Source organism: Chelonoidis abingdonii, chromosome 3 (genome assembly GCF_003597395.2).
Source record: "Chelonoidis abingdonii isolate Lonesome George chromosome 3, CheloAbing_2.0, whole genome shotgun sequence".
In the NCBI taxonomy this organism is placed as follows: domain Eukaryota; kingdom Metazoa; phylum Chordata; order Testudines; family Testudinidae; genus Chelonoidis; species Chelonoidis abingdonii.
The window spans coordinates 1,325,728-1,344,350 of record NC_133771.1 but is presented as its reverse complement, the minus strand read 5'-3'; the positions used below and the strand labels follow the sequence as shown (position 1 = coordinate 1,344,350).

General features: G+C 65.1%; 2 protein-coding genes across 5 annotated transcripts; one reads left to right on the top strand and one right to left on the bottom strand.

Moving 5' to 3' along the window:
• Positions 1–154: 154 nt before the first annotated feature.
• On the top strand, positions 155–10,219 carry KHK (ketohexokinase). Of its 4 annotated transcripts, XM_075063513.1 has the most exons (9): positions 155–223; positions 264–428; positions 1,370–1,486; positions 2,879–3,013; positions 4,659–4,731; positions 5,482–5,628; positions 9,196–9,284; positions 9,608–9,765; positions 9,930–10,106. In XM_075063513.1, the coding sequence occupies exons 2-9, from the start codon at positions 337–339 to the stop codon at positions 10,013–10,015; spliced, it is 897 nt and encodes a 298-aa protein (XP_074919614.1). In that variant the 5' UTR covers positions 155–223; positions 264–336; the 3' UTR covers positions 10,016–10,106. The 4 variants fall into 4 exon arrangements, with proteins under 4 accessions (XP_074919614.1, XP_032636015.1, XP_032636016.1 ...); XM_032780124.2 differs by lacking the exons at positions 155–223; positions 2,879–3,013 and adding an exon at positions 3,103–3,237 and having other exon boundaries at positions 301–428; XM_032780125.2 differs by lacking the exon at positions 155–223 and having other exon boundaries at positions 301–428.
• A 1,544-nt stretch (positions 10,220–11,763) lies between these two features.
• CGREF1 (cell growth regulator with EF-hand domain 1) lies at positions 11,764–17,969 on the bottom strand. Its single transcript, XM_032780129.2, has 6 exons — positions 17,905–17,969; positions 16,306–16,406; positions 15,467–15,529; positions 13,264–13,334; positions 12,900–13,024; positions 11,764–12,242 (listed from the first exon to the last, which is right to left on the bottom strand). Exons 1-6 carry the CDS (start codon positions 17,908–17,910, stop codon positions 11,883–11,885), a joined length of 726 nt encoding a protein of 241 aa, XP_032636020.1. The 5' UTR covers positions 17,911–17,969; the 3' UTR covers positions 11,764–11,882.
• Between the last annotated feature and the right edge of the window lie 654 nt (positions 17,970–18,623).

The following is an 18,623-nucleotide window of genomic DNA, read 5'->3' as shown; positions in this document are numbered from 1 at the left end:
CGGGGAGCTGGTGCAGGGGGGTCGGGGGTAGGTGCCCGGGGAGCTGGTGCAGAGGGAGGGGCAGGGGGTAGGTGCCCGGGGAGCTGGTGCAGGGGAGTCGGGGGTAGGTGCCCAAGAAGCTGGTGCAGAGGGAGGAGCAGGAGGTAGGTGCCCGGGGAGCTGGTGCAGAGGGAGGGGCAGGGGATAGGTGCCTGGGGAGCTGGTGCAGGGGGTTCGGGGGTAGGTGCCCGAGAAGCTGGAGCAGAGGGAGGGGCAGGGAGTAGGTGCCCAGGGAGCTGGTGCAGGGGGGTCGGGGGTAAGTGCCCAGGGAGCTGGTGCCGGAGGGGCAACCCATTCATGGAGGAAAAGCGCATCCTGTGTATTGGCCTGGTTTGCCTGGACATAATCAGCGTGGTGGACGTGTACCCAGCCGAGGACACGGACACCAGGTACGGGGGGCTTGGCTCCCTGGGGAGGGGAGAGGGGAAGCTGGATTGGGGGCGCAGGGGCTGGGCTGGGCGTGTTGGCCGTTCCAGCCCCTGGGCTGCAGGTTCTGGGAGCCCTGCGCTGGTCCCACGAGTGGGCAGGGGAGGTTGCCTTTGCCAGTCACTGATAACGTTCCCAGGGCCCTTCCCCTGGTGTGGTTCTGAGCCTCCCCAGCTCCGTTTTCCACCTGGGAGGGGTGAGGCGCAGGGGGCTGGGACTTAGGGACGTGGGGCTGGAGGGAAGGGACTTGGCCAGGCCCTCAGCGCCAGGCAGCCCCATCTCAGACCAGCTGGGTTGTTCTTGCTGCCCCTCCAGGAGCCTGGCACTGGGCATCTGTGTCAGAGCCAGGGTAGGATCAGGGCTCTGGCTTCCAGGCCCATGCTCAAATGCTAGCCCCGGGCCTTCTCTGGGCCAGGAAAATCCACCCGCTGTTCAAGTGGCTGGAGAGTACCCAGCTGGCAGGAGCAGGACCTGGCAAGGCTGGCAATGAGACTCTAGCCAGGAGGAAATCCGGGTGCCCTCTTGACCATCTAGAAGTGACTTCACCTGCAGCCCAACTTCCCCAGACCCTCTCGGGCCCCTGGGTGCCTCCGACCCACTCCCCCTGTGTGGTGCCAGCTCAGTGCACTGGCCGCGGTGCTGCCCTGGGAACCTAGCCCCAAGCACTCCCTGCATGACCAGCCCTAGCAGCAGCCTTCCGTTAAACTGGCTGCCTTGGCACACGGAGCAGAGGGTGGCATGAGCTTCCTCTGCCCCAGCCCACACCTGTCAGCCAGCAGGGAACCCCCGGCTGGCTCTGCAATCCCACCCCCAGCTAAGAGCCCTGTTCCAGCTGTGACGGGCCCAGCGCAGGGCTGGGAACCCGGGGACCGGCCATGCCCTGCCATGGCTGTCTGTCTTCTAGGTGCCTGTCTCAGCGCTGGCAGCGGGGGGGCAATGCCTCCAACTCCTGCACCGTGCTGTCCCTGCTGGGGGCACCCTGCGCCTTCATGGGCTCGTTGGCACCAGGACACGCAGCGGAGTAAGTGATGGAGCTGGGGCAGGGGGACTGCAGGTCAGCATGCCTGCAGTGAGAAGGGAGCCTGGGTGCCCAAGCCAGCGCCTCGGGTATCCTGCCACAGGCAGTGCCAGTCCCACTGGCACAGCTGGGGGGACCATTATGCAGCTTGGCAGGTGCCCTGGCCCCCAGCACGCTGGAATGAGAGAGAATCCTTCCTTCCAGGTGACAGGGCCCAGCAAGTTGGGGGCAGGGAGCCCACAGGGATGGGGAGACATGACGCCTCCGCTGATCAGGGGGGCTCTGGCTGCCTCCTTGTGCTAGGGGAGGGGGGCAGATCAGACTGGGGGCTTCCTTTACCCTGAGTTTTGTGTACTCTAAAGGCTTGTGACCCCTGGGTTCCTACCCCCCAGCTGGGCCCTATCAGGCCTGTTCCCACTGGCTGGGCTGTCCAGCTCCTCGGCAGCACTGGCCTCACTCGGGGGCTGCGTTTCCAGCTGGCAAGGGGCACCAGGGGTCGGGTGCAGGGGATCTGCTGCAGCGTCGGCAGGGGGGTAGCGTGTGCTGCTGCTTTTCTAAAATCCACATCTCCTTGCTAAGTGGTGTGACCAGCTGCCATTACGGTGTGACCCACCATAACCTGATGTGTCCATGCTCCCCCGTGGTCCCTGTGAATTACATCACCATGGACACAAAAGGAGAGGGTTCCCCTGGGTCCCATCCAGCCTTTTCCTCTGGGACCAGGGGACGCAAGATCCTCAAAGTCTGTTCTCCGGAGCATCAGCCAAGCGAGTGGGTATATCCACGGCCAAAGGGCCCTCAGGGAGGCCTCTCCCGCCGGCCCCATCTCCCTGCTGGGGAGTGATGGAGCCCCCAGCCCTCCCAGGAGACACCGCAACACCCTTGTTGGCCCCATCTCCCTGTTGGGGAGTGATGGAGCCCTCAGCCCTTCCTGGGGAGACTCCCCCGTCACACCCATCTCACTGCTGGGAAGTGAGAGAGCCCCCAGCCCTTCCTGGGGATACACCCCCTGCACCCCGCTGGACCCCTCTCCCTGCTGGGGAGTGACGGAGCCCCCAGCCCTTCCCAGGAGACACCCCAACACCCCCGCCGGCCCCATCTCCCTGAGCCCCCAGCCCTTCCTGGAGAACCCCTCCCCTCGCTGGCCCCATCTTTGTGCTGGGGGGTCTGTGGAGAGCCTTTCACCCCCGCTTCCGGTTGTAGCCTGGGTGCCGCCCTGGCCAGTCGTGGTCTGTGGGGCTCCCGGTACAGAGGGGCAGGTTTGGTGGCTGGTGCAATCGCTGCTGGGGACTGACTGGGCCCCCAGACCTGCTGTCTCCCTTCCAGCGCCCAGGCATCGCAGGGCAGTGGCTCTCCTCTCCCGCGCTAACCATCTCTGCGCCCCCTCCCCGGCAGCTTCGTCCTGGCCGACCTGCGGTGCTATGCAGTGGAGCTCACCCACCTGGTCTTGCACCCCGAGAGCTCCTTCCCCACCTCCATTGTCATCAGCAGCGCGACCCGGGGCACCCGCACCATCCTGCACACAAACAGGTGCGTAGGGGCCGTGCCCGGCGCCCGCTGTGCCCGCCAGGATCTAACCCCTCTCTCCCTCCCCCTGTTCTCTCCCCTCCCCTGCTAAGTTTCATCGTGGCAGACTTCCGGCGCAGGGGTGTGGACATTGCACGTGTGGCATGGCAGAGCCGGGGGGACACGCCGTGCGCCTGCTGCCTTGTCAACAGCACCACCGGCTCGCGGACGGTCACGCTCTATGACACGTAAGGCCGTCCCATCCGCCGAGCCGTCGCGCCAATCTCCCCTGGCAGGCAGGCGGCTCCCGCGGGGGGAACCTCAGTGCCGGGCCCTCAGGTCCTGCCTGTCACAGACAGGGGCTCGGGGGCCTGTGCCTCAGGTCTCACCTCGGCGCTGCCATCAGAGGGGACCCATCCCGCATGGCTGATTGACTGATTCCTCCACTGATTTTGCACGCAGACGCCAATCAGCTAATCCTGGCTGACCAATCAGCACCGGTAATTTCACTGCCATAATTGGCATATCTCGATGGTCTTTGAGGGGGAAATCTGCATGTGTGACACCTGCTGCACCCCCAGGGCTTATGGGGGTTACCCCGTGACTCCCTGTGCCTGCCCTCTTTGCAGGTGGCAGGCTTACAGAGGGTGACCCTTGGGCTGGCTGCTTGTAGCAGTGACCTCCCTGCACTCGCAGGGCTGGGTCAGGGCCTTTCGCTGGGTCCCCACTGCCCACGGGATGGGATGCTCCCTTGGGAACTCGCCTGGCCCACACCAGCCTTGTCCCTCCATTTCCTGGCGGGTGGTCTGGTGCTGTGCTTGGACCAGGGCTGGCGAGCTGGGGAGCCCGCGCTGCCTGACCCTGGTGGTGAGCCTTGTCTTTGTGGGGCTGCTCGGCACAGGAGAGGATCAGAGGAGCTCCCCAGCCCCTCCGGTTAATACAGCTCCCATACAGGGCCGTCTCTCCTGCCCGCTGGGACCAGGCGGTAGGACTTTGGCCTGGGACCCTGTTAACCCTTTGCTGGCAGGAGGGTCGAGCTAGGATCCAGCAGCCAGAGAAGTGGGGGAGGGGGTTAGTGATTCCCGTGCGCTCGGTGCCACTGAGCTGTGTTCCCCTTGCTGAAGGGCATCAGCGGGCACCCCCATCCCTGGGAGCTCTGTGATCAAAGTCTGGCTGATGCCCTTTGAGATCAGGTCAGGGTCTGGGGCCTTGTCCCCTCTGCCAGAGGCTGTGGTTAATCATTGAATGGGTGCCTGGTTACCGCTGGCTGGGTGTGAGCCCGGCTGGGCAGAGTCCAGCCCCTCAGAGCCCCACACGATCACGCCTGTCTGCCCTGTTGCTTGGCCTTCGTACCCCACCAGGAGCCCTGTGTGGGCAGGGGCCTCGCCAGCCAAGCGTGCAGGGGGAGCAGTGCCCAAGGGCACAGGGCACCGTGGTGTCCTCTGGGGCAGGCTGGGGGGTCTGTGTGGAGGGGCTGTGAGTGCCACAGGCCATGCTGTGTGTTGGGCTCCACCGAGCCGGGGCCGCTAGCCCAGATTCCCCAGTGGCTCACTGACTGCATGGGCTAAAGTCGCCCCCCCGTCCCCCTCAGCTCTAACCTCTCTGCTAGGAGAGGCCCTGTGCACCCGCCCGCTGACTCCCCATGTTCTCCCCCTCCCCCATGGGTTAGAAACCTGCCAGATGTGACAGCCCAGGATTTCGAGCAGGTCGACCTCACCCAGTACAAGTGGATCCATTGGGAGGTGAGTCCCCCCTTGTGCCACTGACTGCGCACAATGGGTCCCTACCCCCGGCAGTGCCCAGCGTGAGGAGGCGAAGGCAGATCAGAGGAGTGGGATGGCACGTACACGGGAGTGCTGCCCAGCCCGGGGCCATGTCATGGTGGGGCCAGGAGCGGAGATGAGGAGTGGGCCAGGCAGCAGGCTGGTGAGGAGCAGAATAGGGCTGGGGTGACCAGAGGGGGGGTGGTTACGGTAGCCCCGCAGGACACAAAGGCTTGGCCAAGCACCCGCTCATTGGCACAGAAAGGAAGGGGCAGCTCGGAGTCGCACGGGAGTGGCAGCAGCAGATTTAGTGACGGGGAGGAGCCTGAGTGACCCAGAATAGAGCCTGGCCCCAGTGCTTCTGGCCGGGGGTCCTGGAGGTGGGATGGGAGGCAGATGCGCCGGCTTGCTGCTCTTTGCTCCACACTTCCCTCTTCGCAGGCTGCTCTGTGCGGACCTTGCTCCTGACTGGCTCCGTGTGTGGATGCTGTTATCTGGACTGAGTGCTTGGTGCTGGGTAGCCCTGTGTAGACGAGCCCGTTCTGTGGCCACATGGCCCAGCCCACCTTCCCATGCAGCACAAAACTGCCAGGTGGCTTAGGCTGGGGTCGCTAGTCCCCACCGTGGCACCCAGCCCCAGACCAGGCTGCTGTGCTGTGCCCAGGCCTATGGGCGCAGGGGGACCAGGGGTACTGCCCTGGCCCTGCTGAGAGCTCGTCCTGCTTCCAGGGCAGGAACGCTGCAGAGCAGGTGAAAATGATCCAGCGCGTGGAGGAGTATAACCGGACCTGCCCAGCCCACCAGAGAGTCTCTACGTCGGTGGAGGTGGAGAAGCCCCGGGAGGAGCTGTACCAGCTCTTCGGCTACGGAGACGTGGTAGGAAATAATGGGGCATGTCCCCACCACCAACCCCTCTTCCTGGGTCCTGGAATGGGCCCGACACTGCAGGGGTCTCTGGGGGTGGTAGGGAGAGCCCAGCCTGAATTGACCTCCCACTGGCTGTTGGGGAACCCTTTCTGCCAGGGAGGTGGGTCTGGCCGGGGTGTTTCACACTGGGCAGGACAGAGCCCTAGAGAATGGGCTGGAGGGACCAGCCTGCCCTGGCAGGCCCAGCAGGTCACGTCCAGGGTTCTCTGATGGGGCTGGGGCATGACACGGAGAGGACGGGGTGGCCGTGTCAGCATGGGGGAATACTGTCGGGTGGAGGTGAGCAGGAGCAGTGGGAACCCGCTAAGGTCCAGGAATCTGGAGGGTGTATGTAAATGAGCCAATGCTCTAAATTGCGTAGTTTATGAATATGCATTACCTCAATTACACAAGTAGCCCAAAGCTGCATCTTATTACAGGCAAGCACAGCCCTGTGTGACCCCTGGTTTCCTCCTCCCACTGCTGCTGGGGGCATGAACCTGCAGCCTCCAGCCTGAGCAGCCTCTTCACTGCACCCAAAACACTTGATCGGGCTGGGGTGGGTGGATTATGCCTTGGCGGGGGGAGGCAGCATTGACCTCAGCTGCATTAATGAGGTGGGGGATCCTCTCTGAACCCCATCTCTCAGGGTCCTGGCTGCTGCATGAGCATCCCCTGCCCCTGGGAGCAGCTGGGGGGGATAGGGAGCTCGGCTTACAGCCTGTCTTGGAGGGGGGCCCTGTGCCTGGAGGGGGCCCCCATGGGGTAGGTGTCATGGCCCAGAGCGGGGGCCCCTACATGGGGGGAGCCGGAGAGCAGCACAGCTGGGGTCTGCCCCCGGGGGTGCTGCAGGGGGCCTGGCCCCGCCCACACCCAGGTGACGGGGGGCGCTCTGGGCAGCTGGCACCAGCTCACTGCTCTGGGAGGGGTGTCCAGGTGGGCACCTGCCTGTGGGAGACATGACAGGTGCATGGGATGCCAGCGAGGAGGGGAGCTGATTGGCTAGTGGGACTGCTCAGCTGGCCAATCAGATGCCAGAGCTTGCATGGCTCAGGGAGCTGGGGCTTGGGGCCTGGGCTCCTGCTGGGCACATTGATTGGGGGGCATTGGGGATGGGGGGTGCTGGCTGAGGGGCACTGGCATGGGGGAGGCTCTGCGGAGGGGCACTGGGGGTGCTGGCATTGGGGGGGCACGGCAGAGGGGCATTGGGGTGGGGGCTTGGTGCTGGCTGGGGGGCACTGGGGCGCATTGGCATTGGAGGTGGGGGGGTGCTGGCTGAGAGGCACTGGGGGTGCTGACATTGGGGGTGGGGGCTCGGTGCCGGCTGAAGGGCATTGGGGGCGCTGGCATTGGGGGTCTCGGCAGAGGGGCACTGAGGGGCACTGGCATTGGGGCGGGGACTTGGTGCTGGCTGGGGGGCACTGGGGAGCATTGGCATTGGAGGTGGGGGGTGGTGCTGGCTGAGGGGCACTGGCATTGGGGTGGGGGCTCAGCAGAGGGGCACTGGGGGTGCTGGCATGGGGGGCTCAGCGGAGGGGCACTGGCATTAGGAGTGGGGGCATGGTGCTGGCTGAAGGGCACTGGGGCGCTGGCATTGAGGGTGGGGGCTCAGTGAAGGGGCACTGGGGGCGCTGGCATGGGGGCTCAGACGGGCACTGGGGGCACTGGCATTGGGGCGGGGGCTTGGTTCTGGCTGAAGGGTACTGGGGGCACTGGCATTGGGGGTCTTGGCAGAGGGGCACTGAGGGGCACTGGCATTGGGGGTGGGGGCATGGTGCTGGCTGAAGGGCACTGGAGGCGCTGGCATTGGGGGTCTCGGCGGAGGGGCACTGAGGGGCACTGGCATTGGGGGTGGGGGCATTGTGCTGGCTGAAGGGCACTGGGGGCGCTGGCATTGGGGGTCTCAGCGGAGGGGTACTGGCATTGGGGTGGGGGCACGGTGCTGGCTGAAGGGCACTGTGGTGCTGGCATTGGGGGTCTTAGCAGAGGGGCACTGGAGGGCACTGGCATTGGGGGTGGGGGCATGGTGCTGGCTGAAGGGCACTGGGGGCGCTGGCATTGGGATGATTATGTGGGGAGTAACCGGATGCACACTACAGACCACGCGCACAAAGGGCAACACGTGCATGCCAAGCTGGCGCCTGGCGCATACTGGGCGTCAACAATGCGACGACTGGGCCAAGCCATTGCGACATGGTGGAGGAGGTTGGGGCATAGGGTGCAGTGCGGCCCGGGGGCGGCAGGTGCCCCCGGCGGATGCACTGGCTGAGGGCAAATGGGGCCGGCAACGTCCAGCGCCTCGACCGTGGCCCTTCCAGCCAGCTGCGCATGCCGCACCCCATGCATGTCTCCTCAGTGGCCCCTGCCAAGACCGGCCAAGTGGTCTCAGTCTGGAACGGGCCACACCAGTATACTGATTTGCGGGCGCAAGCCGAAGCAACCCCGGGACCAATTGCCAAATGCCACCAGACTGACGCGTCGCTTGGTGCCGGCTATGGCAGGGGCCACCCTCGTGGGCGGCATCTGACTGTAGTCGCAGGGCGTCTCATGCAGTGGGCCAGGCATGCCCATGAGGCGGCAGCACAATGCGCAGGCATCACTTGGCCTGGAATGGGCCTTGGTGGCGTCGGACAGGTGGCTCGCCCTGTAACGCGCGCTGAGCAAGCCTATTACAGAGTCCCTTAGTATAGTCCTCTCGGGGTTACACAGCTTCCCGATGTAAGGCCAGCCTACACCATGGCTGTATAATGGGTTCGGGGCAATGATGGGGCCGGGATTTTCAAAAAAAAAAGAAAATTGTACCCATTTAGCCAAGTGATGGATATTCGTTAGCTTAAATGAACGGAGCTGAGCGATGGTGCTGGCATTGGGGCGATGTTCGGCAGAGGGGCACTCGGGGCGCGGGCACCTTGCATTTGAGGGTGGGCCACGCACCTGCGAATGTCGCAGTGCCTGCGCCCTAGTGAGCCAGGCCGACTGGGCGCCCCAGCTACCAATGGCAATCATGCCTTGCCAGGTGGTGGCGGCGCACAAGGGCTGCAGGACTGCTAAGGGCTTGGGCGGGCCGCACAATGTCTGAGGAGGGTGCGGCTCAGGGTGCGTCTGGCCCTTAGCGTGCCGGAGACCCCACAGCGCACCCAACGTGCCCTGTCGAATCGGCATCGGGGGAGTCCTCAACGCAGCACGGCGAGTCAGCTTCGACGGACGGCCAACTGGCATTTGGGGGGTGCGCAGCAGGGGCCAACAGGTCCGCCGGCCACGCTTGCAAGCAGTACTGGCCTATGGCGCCGTGGCACTGGGTCACGAACTGGGGGCAGCGGATTGGGTGTGGGGACACACGGTGACTGCCGACGTGCAACGCCACTAAGCCCTAGCGCCGCTGGCATTGGCGTCTTGAGCAGGAGGGGCCACTCGTGGGGCACCTTGCGCATTGTCCGAGGGGTGGGGGCCGTGCCTGGCTGCAGGCACTGGGGGCGGCACCGTTCATTGGCTCTGGCTACCTGGCCCTGCCCTCTCACTCCCTTTCTTTCCCGGCAGGTATTTGTCAGCAAGGACGTGGCGAAGGACTTTGGGTTCCACTCGGCGCCTGAGGCCGTGAAGGGGCTTCACAGCCGTGTGAGACCAGGGTAGGCCTGGGCCACATGAGGATGAACCTGGTTCAGGGGGCCAGGGACTCACCCCCTGGCACTCACTGCCCTGCCCTGGGCAGAGCAGCGCAGCAGTGGCAGCCTCCAGCCCTCCTTAGCCCCTGCTGCTTGAGGCAGGGGCGCAGGACCCCTCTGCTCCCCCCCGCGGAGGGGGCAGGGCCCGGAGCTGGCTCTGGAGGGTAACAGCTGCTCGCTAGCTGCTGGGAAATGGGTGGTGGGTTCGGAGCGGCCGCCCCCAAGCGGCGGGGGGCGGACGGTGCTCAAGGCTGGCTGTGGGGTCACGCTGTGGGGCTGCCCCCCAGGGCCACCGTGATCTGCGCCTGGGCCGAGGCAGGGGCTGATGCGCTGGGGCCTGATGGGGAGCTCGTCCACTCAGACGCCTTCTCCCCGGAGACCATCGTGGACACACTGGGCGCTGGAGACACCTTCAATGCCGCCGTTCTCTTGGCCCTGTCGAGAGGTGAGGCAGTGCTGCTGCCGGGGCCTCCCCACGGGGCGCACCGGGGGGTCCGGGGGCCTCCCCACAGGGTGTACTGGGGGGGGGAGGGGGCCATGCCCCGCAGGACTCACTGGAGGGGGCTGGGGCAGGCTTGGGCTGATGGGCAGCTTGTTCTCCCATGACAGGGCAGAGGCTGCAGGAGGCGCTGACCTTTGGCTGCCAGGTGGCCGGGAGGAAGTGTGGGGTCCACGGCTACGACGGCATCGTGTGAGCAGAGTGCCGCCCACTGCGGGAGACGCCCGCTTTGCACCAGGAGGTGGGCAGCTGGTGCCAACTGGCCGGGATTTCCTGGGGCACGAGGGCTGAGCTGTTGGCGCTGCCCGCTGGGTGCCGTGATGCCAGCTGCCCGGGCACTGTACCAGGCCCTGCGGGTCCCCTCCCCGTCCTGCATAGTCAATAAACGCTTGGGAACAGCTGCAGCGCGCATTCTTCTCAGCACAGGTGCAGTCTGGCTGGCAGGTGAGCACCGGGGGCCTGGCGGGCTCTGAGTCTGCCCCACGTTAGTGCTGCTCTGGCACTGCCGAGCTGGGCAGACGCGTGCCAGCATGTGAGCTGGGGGGGAAGCGCCCGCCCAGGGGTAGGCAGCCAGAGCCGGGACGCAGCCGCGCCTGGGCACAGCAGACCCAGCTGCCTGGGGTTGCCCCTGACCTAGACCCCACAGCTGGGGCTCCCCATGGCTCCTTGTCTTAGAGGAAGCGCAGCAGCTGGTGGGAGCTGCACTGCGGGCCCTGCCAAGAGCTGCCGCTCTGCAGAGCAAGCTCCTCGCGTCCCTGGCAGGCAGGGTGAGGGGTGGGGGGCAGGTGGGGCCAGCCAAAGGAGGTGGGGGCTCCCGCTCTGCCCTTGGCTCCACAGTGCGATGGGCCCCCAGGCTCCATTCTGACTGAGCGGGGGTGTCCAAGTGCTCCAGGGCCTGGTTCCCCAGGGGCTCTGCTCAGCATGACGCCTGCCAGCTCAGCCCAGCGCCTGGGCAGGCAGGGCTCAGTCTGGCCTGAGGGGAGTGGGGGGTGGCCACGGGATGAGCAGAGGGACTGGCCTGGGGCCACGGAGCGAGGAGAGCCCTGGAAGGCCCCCTGGCTGGGCTCACCCAGAGTGGGGCAGTGTCACAGCTGGCCGCATGGGCCTGGCCTCCTGCCCACCTTATGGCAGCAGGTCTTAGTGGGGGGTGGGGGGCTGGACCCTGGCTGGGGGGTGCACTGGGGGCTGTGATGTCCATCTCAGGGGTAGGGCAAAGCTCCTGCACCAGTCACTGAGGGCGTCAGGGGTTGAACCCCTGGTACAGTTGATGGAGGCACCACCGTTCTCCCTCTCAGGGCTGTTGGAGACAGAGGCCCTGTGCCAGGCCCTGCTGCCAGGGTGGTAGTGATTGAGAGGGCATGGCCCGGGGGGCTGAGGAACGGGCACTATGCCTGGACTAGATACCAGTGCCCACGCAGCTGCTGCCTGCTCAGGGCAGGGCATGGGGGTGATTTCGTGGGATGGGCAGGAGGCACCCTCAGCTGAGTGAGCCCTGCTAGCTGGGGAAATTCCTTTCCCTCACCTCTCTTCCCCCCACCCCCACGGCTCCGGGGGGCAGCGCAGTGCAGTGCAGTGCAGCCAGCGAGGGGGCCAGCAGCCCTGGGCCTCAGGGTATATTTTTCTGTTTCAAAATGTAAGTTACATGATTGATTGCACATGTCCCGGTGCCCCTCAGTCCAGGCAGCCAGCTTCTGGCAGGGACAGGTCAGCGCGGGCGAGGGTAACCCTGCTTGGATGCTGTGTCTGGCTCCTGGGCCCCCCAGCCCAGGTAGGGCAGGTACCTGCCTCCCCACAGCTCCGTGTCCTGAGGAGCAGCTCACACGCTTCTCTCAGGGGCTGAGCCCAGCTGCTTTCCCCAGGGCTGGGGAGAGAGGCAGCCCCCTCCCCCAGCACCACTCAGCCAGATCCAGAGTGTGTGAGAGGAGGTGCCTGGCAGTTGTTTCCCACCACCACCTCGGTTTCCCTGTGCACAGCTGCTCCCCTCCCCTGCACCTGCAGCCCCCATGCCAGCTCTGATCTGCCCTGGCAGTGCCCTGAGCTCTCCATGGATCTAGGCTGGGGGCCTAGATCTCAGCATTGGGGGCCATGGCCTGGGCCCCTGGATCCTCCCCGGCAGCCTCCTCTTCAGGCTGAGCTGCCTCTGGTCCCGTCCGGCTCAGCAAGAGAGCCTCAGCCCCTGGCTGCTCTGCTACGGGCCCCGCTGCCTCTGGGAGCTCCCCACCGGGGTCCGCTGCACCCTGGGTGCCTGGCAGCTCCGACTCCTCAGGTGCCCACTGCACAACCCCTTCCCCAGTGGGGGTGGCAGTCTGGGCTGGCAGGGGAGGCTGGCCCTGGGCCAGGGGCAGCAGGAGCTCCGAGGGGTTCAGTAACCCATCCCCATTCAGGTCCTGAGTCTCCAGGATCCCATCGACCACCACGATCACCTGCAGGGGGAATGTGCACAGGGGCAGGACAGAAGAGATAGGACATTCGCACAGCACTGGGGGGTGCAGACTGCGGGGAAGGAACTGGCTGGCTCGTGTGGGGAATGGGGAACAGGCCTGTCCCCTGGAGGGGGTGCTGGCTCCCACCTGGCCCAGGGGTGGGGGACGGGCCTGTCCCCTGGAGGGGCGGCCGGCTCCCATCCGGCCCCAGGGGTGGGGGACGGGCCTGACCCCTGGAGGGGCTGCCGGTTCTCATCCGGCCCCAGGGGTGGGGGACGGGCCTGACCCCTGGAGGGGGGGGGTCAGCTCCCATCCGGCCCAGGGGTGGGGGACGGGCCTGTCCCCTGGAGGGGGCACTGGCTCCCACCTGGCCCAGGGGTGGGGGATGAAGCCTGGCCCCTGGTGGGGGTGCCGGATCCCACCTGGCCCAGGAGTGGGGACCAGTTGGCTCTTGGGCGTAAGCCTTTGCACCGTGAGGTGCCTGAGCTCCGTCCTCCCTAGGGGGGATCCCCGGGGTGCTCTCCTTGCTGCTGCCTGTGCTCTGGGGGAGATGCACCCACCCCCATGCCTGCTGGCCCCTGGCCGTGCACGGACTACCCCCTGCCCAGCTGGCCCGTTGCTCCCCAGCCCCTGAGGGGGGGTCTGAGTGGCACCTACCGTGTCGGGCGAAGGCTGCCCCTGGGCGTGCTGGGATACCACCTCCATCAGCAGCTGCATGAACTCCAGCCCGTCCAGCTGCCCACTCCGGTCATAGTCGTGTAGCGCGAAGAGGTAGAGGAGCACTGCGAGAGAGAGGGAGTCACAGGGGGCTGGGCACTGGGGGCGGCCGTGGCTGTGGGGAGCAGAGAGGGAGGTAGGCAGGAGTGTCCGCATGGTGCCTAGGCACCCCCTGCCCGGGAACAGAGCCAGAACGTGTCAGCTGCCATCACTGTGTGAGAGCCACAGGGGACCCTCACCCCGAGCCCAGCATGAGCACAGCTCCCCATGGGCCCAGCCCCCCCGGCACTGACGTGACCCTTACCCTGCTCCCTCGTCATGTGAGTGGGGTCCTGTGCCATCTGCCAGACGCTCCGCAGGTAGCGCTGCAGCAGCCTGCAACAGGGAGCAGAGTGAGGCCGGGCGGGGGGCTGTGGAGACCACAGACAGGGCCAAGGCGAGGCTGGACAAACCCGACTCCGAATTAATGGTTTGCCAAGACCGCAGGCAAATCTCCCTCGCTGGTCTCTGCCCGCTCTGCTCTGGGGCAGGCCTCGGTCTGCAGTGCGCCATGCCCAGAGCCAGCAGTGCAAGTGGGGTCCCTTTTGCCCCCCAACTGCTCCCAGGGCCCACCCCGCTGCACTCAGCCCTGGGACCCAAGAAGGCCACTGGGCAACAAAATGGCAGGTGAAATTCAAGGCTGAGAACTGCAAAGTGATGCACGTTGGAAACCATAATCCCACCCAGATAGATACAAGGTTGGGGTCTAAATTAGCTGTTACTGCTCAAAAAGAGATCTTGGAGTCACTGTGGTTAGTTCTCTGAAAACATCCACTCAATTTGCAGCGGCAGCCAGAAAAACGAACAGCATGTTGGGAATCATTAAGAAAAGGAGAGATAATAGGACAGAAAATATCATATTGTGTCTATATAAATCAATGGCACGTCCACACCTTGAATGCTGAGTGCACATGTGGTCTCCCCATCTCAAAAATCTATTGGAATTGGAAAAGGTTCAGAGAAGGGCAACAAAATGATTCAGGGATGGAACAGCTTCCATATGAGGAGAGATTAATAAGACTGGAACTTTTCAGCTTGGCAAAGAGATGACTAAGGGGGTGTGACAAACTGGGAATTTTCTTAATGTTCCCTCTGAACACTGTGTTGGTGCCTCAGTGTCCCCATGGCGGTTCTTAATATCTAGGTGGTGGGATAAGGGTGTGTGATTGCTGCAGAGCAAAGGGCCAGTGCCCCTAAATGCCTGGCACTCTGTCTCCTAGCAACTGATGGCCTGGGCCCCTCCTCTGCAAAGGTGCCAGCTGAAGGTGTTGGAGACAAAGGGATCAGGTGACCTCCTGGCCCGGGAAAGGGGCTGAGCAGAGAGGAGGGGCTGGAGGGGGTTGTTAGTCTGGAGCTGGCTGGGGACGAGGAGTGAAGTGCAGACCTGGGGGTCTGGCTCACTGCCCCCCAGAATGGACCCGGCCGAGGGGTCCGGTTCGCTGTATCTACAAGCTCTATTTTAGACCCTGTTCCTGCCATCGAATAAACCTCTGTTTTACTGGCTGGCTGAGAGTCACGTCTGACTGCAAAGTGGGGGTGCAGGACCCTGTGGCTTCCCCAGGACCCCGCTGGGGCAGGCTCGCTGTGGGAAGCGCACGGAGGGGCAGAGGATGCTGAATGCTCCAAGGAGAGACCCAGGAGGTGAAGCCGTGTGAGCTTCTTGCCCTGAACAAGTCTGCTCCAAAGGAGAGGAGGCTCCCCAAAGTCCTGCCTGGCTTGGTGGGGAGCAATTCCAGAGCATCGCCCGGTGACTCCGTGACAGGGGGGTTATGACAGAGGTCTATAAAATCATGTCTGGTGTAGAGATAGTAAATAAGGAAGTGTTAGTTACTTCTCATAACACAAGGAGTCACCATATGAAATGAACAGGCAGCCGGTTTAATCAAACACAAGGAAGTGTTTCTTCAAACAACGCACAGTCAACCTGTGGAACTCCTTGCTGGAGGATGTTGGGAAGGCCCAGACTAGAACGGTTCAAACAGAACCAGCTCAGTTCCTGAAGGCTGGGTCCCTCAATGGCTAGTAGCCAGGCTGGTGCGGACACACCCTCTGCTCTGGGTGTCTCTAGCCCAGAAGCTGGACTGGATTACGGGGGCAGGCTCCTGTTCTGTTCACTCCCTGTGAAGTGCCTGACACTGGCAGACCAGTCCTGGGCCAGCTGGACCACTGGCTGTGCTTACGCTTTCTCATTCTCTGTCGTGCCCAGCTCCATGTCCCCTGCATGTGACCCCCCCATCCCAGGTCGCTCTGCCCGGGCCACAACCAGGCGCATCACTGCCGCAAAGCATCCTGCAAAGCCTGAACCCTCGCACAGATCCAACCCCAGTTAGTGCCCCCCACCCCCATCAACACATCCAGGGGCTGGGGCCCCAGGGAAACCCCCACAGACCTGCCCCTCCACAGGCCGGGCTCCCTGCCAGCTGCTCAGCCCCAGGCCTGGGGTCCCTCCCTGGGGGAGCTGGACTTACCGCAGCTCCTCTGGCTCGGGGTGCAGAAGGTTGGGAACAGGATCCGCAGCAGGGCCCTCAGACCTGGGAGCAACAAACAGCAAAATGGGTCACAGGGGCAGGATCCAGCCCCACAGCACAGCACGAGGATCCCAGCGTTTAGAGCAGCCAGTGGGGCAGTACAGACACATGGGCTTCCCCTCAAACCCCCCTGCAGCCAGGGCTCCAGCCCTGCCCCCTCAGCAAACCCTCTGCAGCCAGGAGCGGCTCCAGGCCCCAGCACGCCAAGCATGTGCTTGGGGCGGCATGCCGGAGGGGCCGTTCTGCTGGTTGCCGGGAGGGCAGCAGGCGGCTCCGGTGGACCTCCCGCAGGCGTGCCTGCGGAGGGTCTGCTGGTCCCGCGACTCTGGTGGTCCACCAAAGCCGTGGGACCAGCGGACCCTCCACAGGCGCACCTCCGGGAGGTCCACCGGAGCTGCCTGCCGCCCTCCCTGGGACCGATAGAGCACCCCCCGCAGCATGCCGCCCTGCTTGGGGCAGCGAAATGTCTAGAGCCGCCCCTGCCTGCAGTCAGGGCTCCAGCCCTGCCCCCCAACACCAACCCCCTGCAGCCAGGGCTCTCGCCCCACCCCCCAGCACCCCCCTGCAGCCAGGGCTCCAGCCCCTGCAGCCAGGGCTCTCACCTCATCCCTCCCAGCCTCCGCCTGCAGCCAGGGCTCCAGTCCTGTTCCCCAGAGTGCCCACCCAGCCAGTCTATGGCCCTGCTCCCCACAGTACCCTCTGATGGGCGCTCCCCCAGGCAAGGCTCCTTCCCCATCCCGCCCACCTGGCAGGGCCGTGGGAGACCTGCTTTCCCATACCTGTTGGAGCTGTCCTTGGGCGCGGCCCAACCAGGAGTCATGGCCAGCAGAAGAGACACTAGCAGCAAGCTCCTCATCCTGAGATCAGAGCTGGGGACACCCTGGGGGGGACAAGCAGCCGCGTCACCCCCCTGCCAGAGCCCAGCGTTGGGGTCCATGTAACTCATAGGCTGAGTCTCCCTCCGGTGGCATCTGACTCCACTGGAGCCTGGCCTTTGGTGCAGGCTGCATGGAGTGTCTGGAGCCCCAGCGAGGCACCGTATGGGGTGCACGGCAGGATCCCCTGGGCATGTGCTGAGCAGGATGAGTCAGCCCCCAGGGTGGCTATGCCATGCTCCGCTATCAGCTGGGCACTGGCTGGCCAGGGCTGCGGGAGGCTGAGCCAGTGAGGAGGCTGCTCTGGGGCATCCAGGCTCCCCACGCCCTGCTCTGGCGCTGTGATTGTGTTTGCACTCCCCCACCCCCGCCAGGAGCCAAGGTAGCAACATGGGCCTGACCCTGGTCTGTCCTCGTCTCCACTGACCAAAGCCACGGGCCACGCCACGTCAGGTGCAGCTCTTCCAGGGCAGGCGTCAACAGGACGAGGCCCCAGCCCAGCGCAGTGTCTCTGTGGTGGAGGCCCTCTGGAGACGCCCACTGGAGGGTGCTCTGAGTCGGCCGAAGTGCTTTATGGGCAGTGTAAGCCTGTTTGCTCTCCAGCTGCCCCGTTCCTGTCCCGTTTTGTCCCAGCTCCCTGGCACCCTCTGACGCAGTCTGACCCTGCGCGTCCACCCTGCTCTAAGGTGCCTCGTCTGTGTGAATGCCACCCAGCCCTGGCATACAGAGTGTACCCAGCATGTCTTGGCACTGGCAGAGATGCCCGCAGGACATGCATTAGCCAAAGCCACCCCTAGCTGGGCAGGGCAGGCCTAGTGGGCAGGACAGAGCACTCATGGTAGCATGACTGGCAATGCCACCAGCTGCCCATCGTACACGCAGACCCGGCCAGGGTGCAGGGCAGGGAGTGTCCCCCACCAGGCCCCAGGGTGGGCCCAGAGCCCTTTATAAGAGTGACCAGAGCCTGCAGGAGGCCCCCTTACCCCCAATGCATCCCATGAGCAAAACATCCCTAGAGCACAGAACCAGCAAGAGCCCCCACCCCAAGCACACCCCAGCTCCTGGCCACACACACACAACAGCCAGCGCCAGGCCCCGGACACTGAGCACACCCAGACAGCGCCCACTGGGCACAGTGACGCACAACAGCCTCCCCCAGCCACACAGCCCTGTCCCACATGGCACCCCTCGGCCACACCTTGACAAAGCCCCACACACAGAACACCCTGACAACTGCTCCCTGGTACCCCCCTGGCCAATGCACAGACCCCACAGGCGCACACTACACACATGGGCACACGATGCACATGAGGTCTCACGCCAACACACAGACCCAGCACAGAGCACCCAGAGCCACACGGCCCCCCACTGCACCCAGGACACCCACTGCATTCACTGCACCCAGAGCCACACGGCTCCCCACTGCACCCATGGCACCCACTGCATTCACTGCACCCAGAGCCACATGGTCCCCCACTGCACCCATTGCACGGACACACGCACCTGCATTCCGCCGGCTCCGCAGCGGCTCAGCGCCCGGCCCGGCCCCGCCCCGCTCCAGCTCCCGGCTCCCGGCTCCCCAGCTGCGGCTCCGCCCGAGACCCGCTCGGCCCCGCCCCTAAGAGGCGAGTCCACGTGGCTGGGACACGTCGCCGTTCCCCGCGGGACCCGCCCGGGCACGGAGCCTCCGGCAGGGGAACCGCAAAGCCCGCCCCGGCCCATCCAGGGCCACCCGCCCGGTGCCACCCACCACCCCCTGCCCGGTGCCACCCGGCGCATCCCCCTCCCCGTGCCACCCGCCTGGCCCATTTCCACCCATGCCACCCAGCTCCCCCCTCCCCTCCCGTGCCACCCAGCTCCCCCTGCCTGGTGCCAGCCACCTGGCGCATCCCCCTCCCCGTGCCACCCGCCTGGCCCATTTCCACCCATGCCACCCAGCTCCCCCCGTGCCACTCGACAGACCCTTCCTCCACACGGTGCCACCCGCCTGGCCCATCGCCCAGCACAGTGACACCTGGCAGACCCATCTCTGCCCCGTGCCACCCTTCCACCGGTTCCACGCAACAGACCCATACCCCTCTCCGGCCCCGAGCCACCCTCACTCTGCTGTCGCCCGGCACCTACGGGGTTAACCGCGGCCGGCCTGCCTGCCCCTCACAAACATGGCTACCGGCCGGGGTTGGCAGGGGCGGGACCTGCCCCTCACAAACATGGCTACTGGC